The 16,091-nt window shown below is 43.3% G+C and overlaps 1 protein-coding gene across 1 annotated transcript in view; it reads right to left on the reverse strand.

Annotated features, from left to right (window-relative positions):
• T265_14202 (hypothetical protein) overlaps nt 1–16,091 on the reverse strand; it is a gene marked incomplete at both ends in the record, with an annotated part of 144,129 nt that overhangs the window by 41,232 nt on the left and 86,806 nt on the right. Inside the window, 5 exons of the mRNA XM_009172509.1 lie at nt 404–1,018; nt 4,206–4,344; nt 7,839–8,059; nt 9,517–9,618; nt 11,213–11,821. Coding sequence (XP_009170773.1) covers nt 404–1,018; nt 4,206–4,344; nt 7,839–8,059; nt 9,517–9,618; nt 11,213–11,821 — 1,686 coding nt within the window. The remainder of the gene's footprint in view (nt 1–403; nt 1,019–4,205; nt 4,345–7,838; nt 8,060–9,516; nt 9,619–11,212; nt 11,822–16,091) is intronic.

Genomic DNA, 16,091 nt, shown 5'->3' on the forward strand with positions numbered 1-16,091 from the left:
TTGATAGTAAACAGAATGGCAAAAACGAATCAAGTCATCCAAACCCGTAGAATGTTATAACATTCTATGTGGCTACTGATCGCTTTACATGAACAGCCAAAAAAGTTTCCGTCTTTAAGTACACGTATGAAGTCCGGCATACACGATCCTCTCTAAGATCTTCAAACTATTGAGAAAACGACATAACGGACCCAGGCTTAAACATATGGTGCTTATAACTATTTCACGGTAAACAGACAAAATTTTCAAATACGCTTACTTAATCGTTCTTCTGTGGATAGACACCACCTTAAGAAGAGGCCAGATTCACTAGTTCACATCAGGCCTTCTATCTAGGGTGGACAACTAACTGTATCGTTACTGTATCATCAAGATTCTATGTAGATCAGTGATGAGCACAAACCTGAATCTGTCTCGAACGCTTCCTGTGGAGTGTGACTAAGTCCATTCCACGATACATGAGGCGTGTCTACGTTATTCGTCCCAGCTGATTTCGACTGCGCTTCTCGTCTGGGGTGGATGCTACTGATCTCGGACCCTAGTACTGCGAATTCGCTGTCATCAGCGGGGCTGTGTCTGAAGGTTGGATGCTGTACAATCCGATCAGATTGAGACTTGCTGGAATCAGTCAAGACGGACGGTCCCCGTTCAACGCGTGTTATACCTCCCCTGTGGGGTTCACTGCCTATAAAGCCAGTTGGTGTGTTCACCCGCGGTTGTGTGTCGAAAACTTCCGATAATCCGACCAGCTCTCTTGTTGGTGTGGACGCATTGGTAAGAAATGATTTGTATCTACTGTCCACAGGAGAGTGTAGCGGGAGCGGCTGGGGTGGCTTCTGGGAGACAACCGGATTGTAGTTTGTAACGCTTGGGCTGGTGCTCCTCGCTCGGATACCAGAGCTGGATAGCGGTGCAATTGGGAAATGTCTGCCAGATGAGGTAGTTTGCATTCGCTGTACCGATGCGCGTGGTGGAGAAAAAGCCGTTCTAATACGACTTTTTGAATGATTAGGTTCGACTGAACCGCAGTTAGTATGAACAAATGTCCAAAGTTTTGTTCATTACAAAACAGTGTTGGGTTGTGTTTAAGGGCAGGGATGATAGGCGTAAAAGTTAGATCACCCAAATAAAAAACACCAGGTAGATAAGGTTCGGGGTTTGCAGACATAGGGAAGAAAAGAAGACTTAGTTCTCCGTCTATTACATTGGCAAGAAAAGTTACGGTTGCGATAAAACGTGCAAACTAATCAGAACCGTAGTATTTGACAGTCAGTTACGTAATAACCAGTGACCATTTAAGATGAAATCGTACGCTGTTCTGTTGTGGCTCGTTAAAACACAGTTTTATTGATCAGCTAAAGAGATCCACTGGTTAGTCCAATAACTAACCTATAATGATGGGATCTACGGTTTGAGTGATGGGGATCCTATATGTCTTTCTGACTTTTGTATCTATTTTTATGTTCCATATCATCAGTCGTAAATGTTTCCGAAATACAGACAACGTTTGCTTATTTGCTACCGAATGTTTTTTAACGTAAGTACGAACATCCCGATTCTCACTTGAATGTGACTGCCCAGACGAATACCTACCGGAATAAATCATCCCTATAAAGTATTTTTGGGTTAAACTACAGAATTGCGCTTTTCCACTTAGTGACGAGGCAGTAACAGCAAAACATGATTTGTCGAAATAAACATGTGCGTTAGAACTGATTATCCGCAGCCTAAAATTGAGTGAATTTTTGACCACGGTGTAGCGTTGAGCTGAAACGACAGGTCCGAACGGATAAGCATTTTCCCACATTTCACTTCTATTTTTTTAATCATTATTCACTTTGATCGCACACCAAAGTTTCGTATTCCTTCTGATTTCTTCAGATCCTGAATTGGCTTTTCTGCGATTAGAATTTCAACGCATTCGAATCTGACTTCTTGTCTACGCCAACTCAATCATTGATTGCCTTACACAACTTCCCCTATGCTTGTTGGATCAGTTAGAAGCTTGTGGATTTACAAGTACTTTCTTTCCACCTCTTACAAAACAGGTTTCAGACTTTCCACGACTAACAGACTGGGTGTATGGTAGTGGGTAATTGCCCTACGTGGACAGACCTTAGAATCAGAACTGGATGGAGCTTTTGCTCCTCGTTGAAGACGGTAAAACCTATATAGTCTATAAACCTACATACACAATCAAGCTTACCGTGAACTTACACCACTCGTTCTATTAGTTTCCCAGAACTACTGCGGCTGTTCCATTCCAAGACTGGAGTCTAGGTTCCTTCTCACTACAGCTTACCAACAGTAGACATCTCAGTTGTAAGAAATCTGAAACCGGATCATCTGACTTACCACGTGATACTACATCAGAGCACACTGAGCTAAAAGAATAATGAGCAGTTTAGAAGTCTAGGTAAATGGATTCCTTTGGTACTGCTCATTCTGAGGTGCATAACAATAAGACAATCGGGAAAGCTGTCTGACCACAGCACATGTTGTAGTACAAATCAGGAATAAAGTTGAAACCAAAGCCCTCTGTGCTGCGCGGGACAGAAACTTGTAAAACTGTGGTGCCGTGGGAGCGACACATGGTATCAACGGTGTTTCTGGTGTTCAAATGTCCAAAAAGGGGGTTTTGTTTTCCACTTTAACGGCACAAGTAGAAAAATGTTTCGGTGGAGTGTGTTAAAAACTGAGGGGAAGTATTTACCCCGTTCTGTATTTCTTGCCAGGAGTAAAATATCGTCTAAGTATCACTCATAGAAAGGGGGGATACTGAATGTGCTTTTCTACCGATTACCCGTTTACCTGTAGTCCCTCTACACTGCTGACCATTCTTTGCTCACCTGAGACGAACCTTAACTATGATCATGCGCCGAACCTACACTGTAGCACAGCTAACTGTTAGGATAATACGAAAGCCGTACGATCAAAACTCCAAAGCTAGTTTGTCAACTAGTAACCGTATTTACCAGTCACCAGCAGTCGCGGGAGTAAGCACATTGTCGGAACTGACAAGAATCCGAGCAAAAGAACTGCTGCCCAGATGAATTTGTACTCTATCAACTGACCCGGATTTAACTTGAACGACTTGAAAATCAAGTTATGGAGTCCTAGGCATCCGGTCAAGAAGGGTCGTAAAAGTGATCCCCCTTCCGAGTTATATCACGAAGCAGTCATCCACATAGACTGAAAATCCTAAAATCAATACTGACTGATCGATTCAGCTCAGAAAAGTCTGAGAGTCACTAACAGGCTACGCTGGTTTTATTGAACAGTTCGATTCCATACAAACACTACAACCAGCCCTGTGCTTTGTTTCATTTTATTCTATTTTACGCATATGGCAGCAGACGACATTGGACGAAATGAATTCATCCGACAAAATTTTTGTTCTCACTGCTTTGTTCAAATATTGATGAGGTTCGAAGTTCACAAAACGCCGCATGCATCACTAGCAGTGTCGATGGCGATAACCCAGGAACAAGTTGGTAGATAGGAAGTCGTTGAGATGGTAAAACAATTAATTGAAGTCACTGAATGCGTTTCTTTCAGGAAATATCACTGGAACAGAAATTTGTCCTGTTAAGAGGCCCTTACAAAAATCGGGTGATCGCGAACTCGGTTTAAATTCTCACTGTTTCCAAATCCCAAATGAATGATGAAGTTGGGACCAGTTTACTTGCCAGTCCGGTACACAAATCGAAGTACACTCTAATCTATCCTATCAATAGGGGTTGGGCTGGTGATCTAGATTCCTGTCTAGGTTTATTTCAGCTTGTTTAAGAGCTAGTTAATCCCTTGTTTCTGTTTTTTTTTAAGTAACAGCCCTCTATATGTATCGATAAACTTACACATTTTCCTTCCCATAAATTCATGAAGTACTGGCCTAATCCCGTACATCTACTTCATACGGTCGCTGTAGGACTCGTTCAAAGCAGAGCTGGAGGAAAAACGAATAGAAGAAGTGTCCCGATTCTTCAGGACAAGCCACATTATAAGATATTAGGACGCAATCCCAAGAACTTATACCATCTATCTCGATTGAAATTTTGTCTATAACGCATTCTCAAACGGGCTATGACCAGTGAGGGTCAAGTATGATCAAACAACCTTCTGTAAAGAATGACTTTTTCAAGTGATAATGTGAGTCCCCTGTTTCGCTACCGATTTCATTCTGGCAAAAAACACATTCAACTCACCATCCATCATTGATCCCCCTCGACCACGTGGCAGTGTGGTCATTGATCCAACGCGCGAATCTACATCTTGTACTCCACGACCGATGAACTGCAGAACGACCGTTTCGATCTCTTCCACTGCCTCACTCACAGATGGAGTCTGCAACATGGATGAATAAATAATTCAACGTTTTTAAGTTGAAGTATGCCCTACCGTTTGGCTGGAACGTGACGAGCAATTCAACATCCGAAAAAATTTACTTCGAGGACACTAAAATGGCAGAGATCAATAATGAATTACCCATGGAACGAAAAACCTCTACACCGCTACAGTGTTCAAGGTAAATTTCACTTTGCTGAACGAAAACCCTGCATCAAAATGATGACTACAGCATCCTGACTTTAAGGTCGTCAGGTTCGCGTCCATGAAAACTACTCGGAGTTCGCCAATGCGGATGAGTTAATTATATGTATGTAGAGGTGTATCTGTCGGTACGTGTCTGTATTTGTTCGGCTTCGAGAGTACGTGGCGCACTATTCAGGCCAGCAGCAAAAAGGTCCGACTCGACGGGTGATCGCGAGTCGCTACGCTTCAGGCTGCTTTTGTGCACACGTGACCATTCAAAGCTAGTACCCGTTCATGACGCTTCTGTGCACTTTAGACGTTAAAAAGCTGAGATAAGTGACACGTGAGGTATTGGTTGAACAGTCAATCATCGAACCAACCGTTAGTTGGAAGAGGTCAAATCACCTAAGTACAGGTCTCCAAAAACGTCTCCAAAAAACGTCATCACTGTACTTTCATCATCGTTTCATCATCGAGGCCTCAAGTTGTGAACTGGATAAGGAGACATGTTCACTTTAAAAAGACTGGTTATGTCTGCTCAAAAGCGAACACTTCCAAGAAAGAAACAATGCATAGCAGTCAAACAGACGTAATACACGGCGCATGAGGTTGCTGAAAACTCTTCGACAGCCCACGACCTGTTTCGTCCCTCTTGACCCTGCCTGGCTCATCAAGTAGGCGCAGTACCCGAGTTTCCGTCAAACTTGTTTTACTTAAATCCAAACTTCATGAGATTCAAATTATACACTCATCTGCATGCCAATTTGTCTTTGACCTGAACCTCTCGTTTATGATGTACCATGTGAGTCCCTGTCAAAACCAAATTGGTATGCGGATGTTGAATCTAACTTGACGTTATGGTAATTCCCCCATTCATTTGCTTACTCCGCCTATGTACTTTTGACCTCCAGTTGTATTGTTTATTCGTACCCGGCACTCACCTTGCCATCCTTTCCGATACTTGTGTATTGACATGTGTGTCTGTGTGAATGTGCGTCGCTGACCTACTTACCCATGCGCGATCATGTCCCGTTTGCTGAGCCTGCCTTAACTTGTTTTCTCATGGGCTCCGCGTGATCGCACGTCCAATGAGAATCACGAGACCGTCGTCGGAAGGAACGACTGCAACCCACGCTGCTGAGCCATCATTCCGCTGGCCGTTGTTTGGTGTGCGGACGTTGACACTGCACTGTGCCGGTCAGTAACAGACCTGTGACCTTGTTGACGCTACGAACGTGAACAATTGAGGTTTGTTGTACACATTTGCTTACCCTTTGTGTAAATAGTACCGTAGAATTACGAACCCAATTCTTCCTTTTGATATTCGGGATTGTTGAACCTACGCGTCACTCAGTTCCGTATCGGGATCCTCAACAGCGAATGAGTGTATAGGTGTAACTACTCACTATTTATATAGCGAGCGCGGAGGCACCGAACAGCGTTTCAGACTAACGGATAACCGGAAAGTCTCCACATTAACTCTGGTTAGCTCTCACTATAGTTAATTAGGGCATTTTCCGAGCCTGAATTTCAGATCCGGACATGTGGTTGTGCGAGGGAAGCATACAACCAGCTCTCCACAATTACGCATTAGACACAGCTGAGTTACCACCAGTGACATCCGAACAGGCAAACGCGCTCGCGCCTGTGCATTGTGATCGGTTTGCACGAGGTAGTAAGTTTCAAGCTTCGGGGCGGGGAGTCCTGACAAGCGGGTCGATCGACCGACACAAGCAGGACAGCCACTCAGCCATAGTCCGAGTCGTCCGACAAGCCGATCACATCGCTCAGTCATATTCAGACGTGATTATTCAGTGCCTCCGGCGTGCAGCGATAGATAGTGATATGTCCACCTCGTGTGTCACTTCCGGGGTTGAAATTACTGTGTGGCCAAGGCACTTGTGAATTCTAACAACGGCCCCCTTTGGTACGCACTGATCGAGTAACGACGCCAGGACAGGAGTAGGACTGCTTGGGCGGGAGTGGTGTGAATGTGTATAAATAGAATACGTTTCTACAAGTACAAATCAATTCGCAAATCAGTTTTGTTTTCACAGTAGACTCAAATGAATCTCTCGTTTACAATATATTTAAGCTGAATGTGCCGCACGAAGGCCGACTCACGCTTCCGTTGGTACGATATTCGAGGAAACTACTCACAAGTTTGCTGAAAACTCTTTGACAGCCCAGGACAAGTTTCGGTCCCCCCCCTTTGCCCTGCCCGGCTCATCAGGTAGGCGCAATCCCCGAGTTTCCATCTAACCTTATGTTCAACTTGAACACAAATTGGACTGATTTCGACAAATCCACTCATTTGCAAATCAATTTGTTTTTCAATTTTCTGTACATAACCCTGGATAAAAAACGTAGTTTGAACTAAACTGTAAGAAGCTACTAAACCAAGCTACCTGACATAGTTGCACACTTTCGCTGACACGGCAAACCGACTGTAAACGCATCGAGGATACAGTTTAATAAATAGAGTGGACCGACTGGATCGATTGAAACATTTCTATTGCTGTTTGCTTCCTTTAAACACATCCAATTAATAATTGCTGCAACAAACTTCATCTTTGTTCAAACAAAGGACTGGAAACTAAATTTATGGGCTTGGCTAAAAGACTTCGTAAGGCTCTAGAAACCCGGCGGTGTTACCTATAAGCTGGCCACAGTTCGTGTTGCGCTAGGCTGGAAGCTCAGAGCGCGAGGTGACAGTATTCGCGTGCAAAAACGAATCGATGCATCGACGAAACATGACCACGGTATGGACCCTGTGGTACGACCCTGGATGATAACGTGACCCCCTCGGAAGTCCAAAAAGACGGTGGATCTGCGATAATTTGATGAGTAATCTGTTCTCTAGAAAAAAGCAAATAGTCTTATCTAATGGATCGGCTCCAACAACCCCCCCTGGAATAAGTTCTCTTTTCGTCCAATCCTGGTACTATCTAGATCATGTGGGAAAAAGACTGAAGATAAACTATCATCCGGGTTCGTAGACAGCGCCCTGGAACTAAGGTATGGGATAGCGGAAATCCATTCCAAACATGAACGAGGAGATAGGTAAAATAATCATAACAAAATGGAAGATACCCATACAATTTCCCGTGATTTTCACTCGCACTTCGATCCAACAGGTTAGCTGGTGTGGGTTAGAGTACACAACCATGGAATTAAATCCACTACAAACTGAAGTATCAGTTGACAACTTGTGTTAATTAGAGTACCTATTAGCTGTCCATAAATGGGAACTTGATTTTATACGAGCACAAAATTCTGTTGGTCACCCATTGAATCAATCAACTCACATTAACAGCTGACAACGATCTATACTGTTGTTGCTGTCGATTTTGCTGGTGCAATTGCTCGTTCAATCCGGTTGATGATGCAGCAAGTTGGCGTTTTTGTTGTTGACGCAACAGTAGCTCACGTTCGCGTTCCTGGCGGAGTCGTTCTCGATGGGCCGAGTAACCCGACCGTCCTGGTTGGTTAGAGGCTGAGGTGGTGGTCTTGACGGAAAGGTCGGTTTCTGACAGAACAGACAGGACAAAAGGAACTGATTCCTGACTGACTCATGTTGGCCTGTTCATTGAATTTAGTAGGCGGTCGTTACGGGCTACTATGATGATAGCATTCTACGGTCTGCATAAACTTTAATCTAACGAAGCCTTTTGGGAAACTTTTTAAACACTATGTTAGCGTTTGTCAGTCTACCCTTAAACTAAGCCTGCAGCGTAGCCATCACTGCTATTTATCGGTACTATAAGATAGCAAGCACCACCCCGGAAAACTTCAAGGATTACGTGCGACAAGGTTGGAAAGCCTTTTCAAGGGGTATAGGTAAGATTGGAGAAGATTTCTCATAGAATCGATGTCCTCATCAAAGTATATTGAGCCCTGTTCATCGTTCCTAAAAGCGTTTAGTCAAACTAAAACGGTTACGAGAATGAAATCCGCCCATAATTTCGCTTAAAATCCTGACAGGATCTTTTGAGTTACGTTAAATTCCACCAAGACATCCTATGCTAGTAACCCAGATCTACTAATATGTTGTCACTGTTAAGGATCGATGTCACCAGGACTGGTGTTATAATGTCCAACTACATCAGCGGTTCCTTTTGGAATGGACGTCATTTAGCTTGGCCTAAGTTAAATGCAAAGTGATATTCGGCGGAAATTGCCACAGGTGCACTTTTTAACGAAGGTACTGAAGAGGAGCGTACGATCATCGTTCCGATCCCCCAGGTTTGATCTGAACTCATCAGACACGAATGCACAGCAGTAATAAATGTCTGGCACATTCGTACTGGACGAAACAAAATTTCTTGTAAGGCACTCACGAAGGCTGTTTTTAGCGCCGAATATAGCTACTATACGTTTTCTCCATTTCATAGGCATGAACAGGAGATACGGTCCTTTTGAAGCGATCCTTTAGACTCCGTCTCATCCAGGAATAGTAAGTAGTACATTTTGCTAAATCTAGGAAGTTACTAATTCTAGGCCCTGAACTGTTGTTTTCAAAACTTATCACAACCCTCACACTTGTGAAGTGCGTGTGGGTGTACATACTGAGCGCCTTGGTTGGTACTTTGAGCATGATCGTTTACATCTATCCGTTTCTCATATTTAATTAGCTTTTAATTAGATTGTGAGATTGTCACACTTCACACGAGCATATTGCTTGTCCGCTGGTTAATTTTACTCATTTCAAAAACTAAACAGACAGTTCCAAATGCACCAGTCTCTCCATTGAACAAAAATTTGCTTTGAATTTGACAAATATACCTCAGCTACCGGTGCATGTATGTGTGTTTGATACTAAAGGATACAATCAAATGAAAAAGCTTACATTGACAGAAATTATTTTTAGAGATATAGGGTTACGGTATACCAGCGAATAAGCAAAAATGATAAGCTATATCATCATATATAGACAAGCATGCGGTGCAGTTTGTTGGAGTCTAAATGCCGTTAGAAAATACTGACCGGATCCTTGACGATAGTTCTGTGAACGTAGATTCCAAGACCGAGTAGTCTGGACGTTCGTATGACTCATTGCTCTTTTAGACAAAGGAAAACCAGCGCCGTCTGGATTGGGACACAGGCAGGGGAGAGTAGGGTCACCGGATCGATGGGAATGGGTGAGGGGATGAAAAGCAGCAGAAGTGGCAGGTACAGCTGTTAGTAAATCAGAATGAAATTAACCGGAAATAACAAAAAAGTTAAGCATGAAGGTATTTAAGATGCGCCAGAATTAGCGTTAGGTAACCTAGACATCTGGGAAGGTATCCGGTGAGTTGCGAGCTTATGTAAATGTGCTGTGCATCCGAATTACACGTCACGCATTCCGAGGCCACGATATTAGCGCAGAATCAAAGCGTTGCAAACCACCACTCGCTGGGTGAGCGAACGTTGTAGATTAGCTGAAAGCCAGGCGAGTCTTGCCTTGGGCCTGTTCGCGTACGCTGTGTAAAGCATCTTCCAGCCGACCGGAACCAACAGTAGGCTGACGTCCGTTATGCCGCATTCCAGAAGGTGATGAACGTGACCAGGCTGATGGCTCCGATCTAACGACATCTTGCTCCTCTGGAGGGCTTATGTAAGATAAATTTGGTTGGCCTTCTGCTTTCATGAGCTGGACGTTTTCAATACCAGCTGCCTGTAGGCCGTTCATGTGCTCTTCGCCATTTGCGCGTGAAGTCCCCCCTGGTGTTACATTTGATGATGTGTGAACTGGTTGGGCAAATGTGACCTCAATTGTTGGTGCTGTGACGATGCGACGGCCCCAGCCTGGTGGACGACTTTCACATTTAATGATGGTCTCTGGCTTCGCAAAATGAACTTCTAAGGAGTGGCCATTGTCTTTCCCAGGTCCTGAAGATTTAACCACACTGACAACAGCTTTTAAAGGTTTTGGACCCTCATGAAGTTCAGCATATTGTGGAAAAAGTGGCTCCATTTGAGTGAACAGTTCACTGTGAGGGGTACTTCTGGACGATGCAAAGTGATCAGCAACAGTAGTCATGGCTTGTGGATAACTGGGATTTTTTGATAAGCTCGTAACTGCTTCGCTGTCCTCGGGTGTATCTAAAGCAACAATTGTGAACTCATCAGCAAAATATTGACAACCCACGACAGTCAGTGCTCATTAACAAAGGTAATATCAATATAGTCGGTTGAAGTGTGCTACCAATAGGGTGATTACCTGCTAAGACCTACATCCGGCCATAACCACTTGAACGTCATGATTTTAGTTCCAGGAATTTTCAGCCGATGTGGGAGCACAAGAGAAGACATGCAAGGTCATTCAAAACTTAATTTAAAAAAGGACAAAAGTGCGTTTCAAAGTATCATTATGGCTGCTTTAATTAAAAACGTAGAGAGAGGCTGAAAATTGCCGAGTCCGCTTCCAGGTGAACCGTTCAAACCCCCGGATCCCATTAGTTTTTTTGCTGTGTATGCTAAAAATAACCGATCTGAAAAACGCGTTCAAGCTGATTTGAACACGATTCCGGATCAAGTCGAATAGATCAAACAAACTCAAACGACTCGATAATTCCCTGCCTGTTCCTATGAAGAGTGAGCTGTGCTATTGGAACTTAGCCACCTAGATAATTTTTTCTGACCTTCATAGATCAAGACAATGTTCTTTGTTTCAAGTTAGGAATATAGGTTTACGCACCACTGCCTCTACTATGAGTATTTCTTATAGACGGATATAAAGTTCGTGGTGTTGGGGTCAATATTCTTCTGGTTTCGCGTGGAACAAAACGGTATGAGTCGCGCAGACTAGTCGACCGAATGACTTTCGTTTTCTCTCGTTCCAAAATTTGATCTCTCGAAGAAGTGGACACAGGAGCAGGCCGGTGAACTTTCTTGCGTGATTTCGATGTTATTGTGTGTCTGATTCGAGAGTACGAGGATCCTTGGTCTTGTCCATATGGGGTAGGGGAGAACGTACCAGCTCGATGGAAAAATTGATGACCGTGAACGTGTCTGGATGCTCCTTGGGGAAAACAGTACGAACAATGTGCCTCATGACAATTCTGTTTCCGAGCTGATGATGTGGTCCTTTCAGAACTCCCTGATCGACTTCGGGTAAGAGTCGTTGATAATTTTGCCGTTTTATTCACGACCTTTGACGACTTTGAGGATAAATGACGAATCGGAATCTTGACAGAGTCATCGGTTTCTCGTTCGGAGGAATCATATTTTTCACTGTCACTGAGATTGAGATGTCTTCTTTCATTGAACGTTGAGACGCTGGTTTTTTGTTCCAAATCACTGCAGGCTATGGGGGAAGGGAGAAAAAGTTCGGGATATAGTGTGATGAATTCCGGAACCTTCGTACGTATAAACAAGAGTAAGCTTGCTTTTGTGATACAACATACTGCTCATTAAGTTGCTGAAAACACTTGATCCACTACCGGTTTCGTGCTTCTCATCAGGTAGGTTTGTTCTCCTAGTATATACCCAGCTTGTGTTTTCCGTGAGCCTAAATTACACGAAATTCGACAAATACACGCATATGCCAATCACTTTCGATTATCGGGAGGTGCAGCTAAGCCCTAGCTGACATCCTTCGAACTACGTGTGCTGTACAAAACCACTCCTTTCTTTGTTTGGTACAGCTGGCATCGAGATATGAAAGCACATCTTGTTCGTACACCACTCCCAGGAGTAGGCTTAGTAGATGTCAGTTTGAGTGACTGACTATTTATATATTTATTGACGCACGATAAAGGAGACGGTATGACTTCATGTGAGATATCATTGCATTCAGATTTCTCATGCACCAGGACATACACTTGTACACAGTAGACTAAATCGATCAGAGTGGCACACCAGGTCACCCGACCTAAAAATTCCAAGAAAACACATTTTGGGTGGTCCAGACTCATTCCATACTATCTGAAAACACTAAAACTCACGAATGAGAGGGAATTGCAAACTATGGGCCGTCATTCCTAAATTAGTGCCTTCAGAGACAAGATCAAACAAACTGACAATAATACTTATTTGCAAATCAATTTAGTTTTCACGGTAGACTCAACTGAATCTCTCTTCAACTGAATGTGCTACACAAAGACTGCCTTATGTTTCAGTTGGTACGATATTCGAGATATCACAGTATATTTTGATAAAGGAAACTAGTCACCAGACTGATTTGCAACTGAGTGTATTTGTCACAACCAGTCCTATTTGTGTTCAAGCAGAACATGCGGTTGACGGAAAGTTGAGGGCTGCGCCTAGCTGATGAGCTCCAAGAAGGGCAAAACCGTTCATGGGTTATTGAAGAGTTTTCAACGATGAAAACTTTATGAAAACTAACATTAAGTTTAGCAGTTTGCTTCCGGAAAAGTACGTTTCAGAAGGCATGCCTTTTGAAAAGACCACATTTATGGCTTTTTTCGATAGTAAGTTCTATCTCTTGAAAGAAGCCATTTTTTCTCTTCGGGGATCCTTTCTCCTCAGTCATGTTATGCCTGTGAAAGCTTAGTACCAAAGTGGACTGAAATTTGAAGTTGAAATCAGACAGTTCATGACATTGCAACGTCAGTTCACAAGCAATAATTCTTGTCCATATCGGTGAATTCTCAAAAGCAGAATACGTTTCTAAGATCGTGCAAGGGGTACTTCCATTGAAGAATGTGTCCAGCACCAGAAGCTGCGTTGGTTAGGCTATGTATTGCGTATGCCGAACCATAGTTTACCCAACACAGTGCTGTTTTCTATGCCCAGTTAAGAGTGGCGGAAGCAGACAGGCGGCCAACCATTGACGTGGCGAGGGGTATAAAGGAGATCACGAAACGTTTGGGTGCTGTCGGTGCTATTCGCCTTCCAGGATGGGCACCGCGTGATCCCAACTTTACCTAGTTGGAGGCACTGCAAGTGAAGCATACCAACTGACGTCAGTGGCGATCTTGTTGTCAGTTTCTATCCAGTGTTTGGACGTGTAGGCATCTCGGAATAATTGTAGCACTAAGTCCTTCTCGCGTCTACCTTGATTATTTTCTTCACAATAAGGCTTACAAATAAATTGTTGTAATGCAGCGAAGCGTCTCTGTTGAACACTAATGTCATGCTGTTAATGATGGAGATGATGACTAGGATGATGATGTACGTCATCCTAATTAGTGACTTCCAAAACCCTCCCATTGTGTCAACGACCCACGACGTGTATTCTTTCGTACAAGGATGAATGTTATACTTGTTTCATCAGACAGATGAACAGCTGTGGTTTATTGCTGCATTACAATCGAGAAAAAAGCACTGAAAGATAGTGCTGAAAACTCTGCTATAGCAACCTTCGTGTAGTTTCTTTCAAGAAGAAATATACGGTAATATCGCGAATATTGTACCAACTGAAACATGAGGTGGTCTTCATGCAGCACATTCAGTTAAAAAATATCATAACTGAGAGATTCAGTTGGGTCCTCCGTCAAAACGAAATTACTGTGCAAATGATTGTATTTCCCTATTATACTTTTCAGTATCCTAGCTATATTGTACCAAACATGAGGTGGTCTTCATGCAGCACATTCAGTTAAAAAATATCATAACTGAGAGATTCAGTTGGGTCCTCCGTCAAAACGAAATTACTGTGCAAATGATTGTATTTCCCTATTATACTTTTCAGTATCCTAGCTATCAACCATAACTTGCGGCAAAGGCGTCAAGCACCCCAAGCGATCACCTGCGCACTGACTGATGGTTCTTGCTTCATTCACAGAAGCTCGAGCTGACTGAATTTAGACCGTTGGTCTGATTGTGAGAAACACCAACAATTAGACGATTGTTTTTCAGACCCTTCTGAAACAAAATACGACTCGGTGTTTAAGATGTGGCCACAATGCCGGTCCACGGCAGATAACAGTTTTTTTTCTTGGTGGAACATATTACTCATAAATTTATTGAAGACTTTTCGACAAACCAAGATTGGTATCACCTTTTTTGGGGTGTATCAGGTAAGCATAGTTCCCTATTTTGTGTCATCCTCACGTTCTATCCGAACAACTGTTGATTTGAGTGGGCATAGCGAGTGGATGGATATGACTCCCAGACGTGTGAGAACACGGGTGCTCACATCGAAGTGGTAACCAGTATGCGATGCATATCGTAATATCGACCCTGAAGCCGCAAAAGCTAGCCTTGGTCAGCTTCACCGTGTGCTTTACCAGTGGTCCAGGTATGTGAAGAACCTTTCAGTGGAATTTTAAATGCACGTCCACGCACTGGCAGATTGTGTCGATACGTAAAGTACATTGATTCTACACTCATGTCAGCTACATCCCGAATTAACCAACCGATCCGCAAAGAATATTGGTGCACAGCGCATATGTTACACATCAATCGAAGCAAGTTAAGGTGTGGGTGCTTTATGCTAGTCAAATAGAAATACTTTCGATTCACAAATCACACCCCAGGGCAGCAACATTTACTGGTTTTCTCCTCAATCAGTACCCTTACAAACAACCAGATATCACGTGAGTGGATCGGGTTCGTCATCGACGATAATGGAGACTAATTCTCATCAAATTAACCGGGGAAAGCATGAAAAATCGTTTTGGTGTCAATCACGGGATCCATGTCACGTGGTCACACGTGTTGACTGGCTCCTCGAGTGACGACTTCGCAAACGGAAATTTCACTCACTGGGGGGCTATATTCTGTCTAAACGAGAGCTAATCACTTGTAATGTACTACTCATAAGGTTGCTGAATATCCATCGACAGCCCACGACCGGTTTCGCCCCTCTTGGGGCTCGTCAGGTAGGCGCAATCCCCGGGTTTCCGTCAACATTATGTTCTACTTGAAACCAAATTGCACGAAATTAGCGAATATACACTCGTCTGCAAACTAATTCGGTTCTTTCGAGAGACTCACCTGGAACCCAGCTGAATCTCTCGTTCATGATGTTCTCAGGCAACTGAATGTGCTGCACCAGGCCGCCTCATGTTTCAGTCGCTACGATATTTGAAATATCGTGATAAATGTATATTTGTAATGTACTACTCATAAGGTTCCTAAAATTCCATCGGCAGCCCACGACCGGTTTTGCCCTTCTTGAGGCTCATCAGGTAGGCACAGTCCCCGAGTTTCTCGAAAACAGTTCAATTTAGGTTCAAGTAGATCATAAGGTTGACGGAAACTCGGGGACTGTGCCTACCTAATGAGCCCCAAGAAGAGCTAATCACATTTCCGGTCAGTCGCTCTTGGCTGAACTGTTAAGTGTTCTAACGACTAGTCGGGAGGTCGCTTGTTCGAGACTCTCTACTGAAGTATCGTGATATGCACACTACTGACGATTCCCGATAAGGATGAAAGAGCTGTACAGTGCTTCTCAGCTTTAGATTATAGATGGGCTTCACTTACACGACAAAATTCCTTATGAAATTCCGAATCTCATCAGACTACTAACAATCAATGATTGAATTATTTAACTTGAAGTTAGATAAATTTGCACATTTACCCTTCATCCCCTGCCATTGCAAACTAGAATGCATATATCCATTTGTCATTAGGAATAACGTCTCAAGAAGAACGCACTCAAGAATAAC

Source organism: Opisthorchis viverrini (assembly GCF_000715545.1).
Source record: "Opisthorchis viverrini unplaced genomic scaffold opera_v5_157, whole genome shotgun sequence".
NCBI lineage: Eukaryota > Metazoa > Platyhelminthes > Trematoda > Opisthorchiida > Opisthorchiidae > Opisthorchis > Opisthorchis viverrini.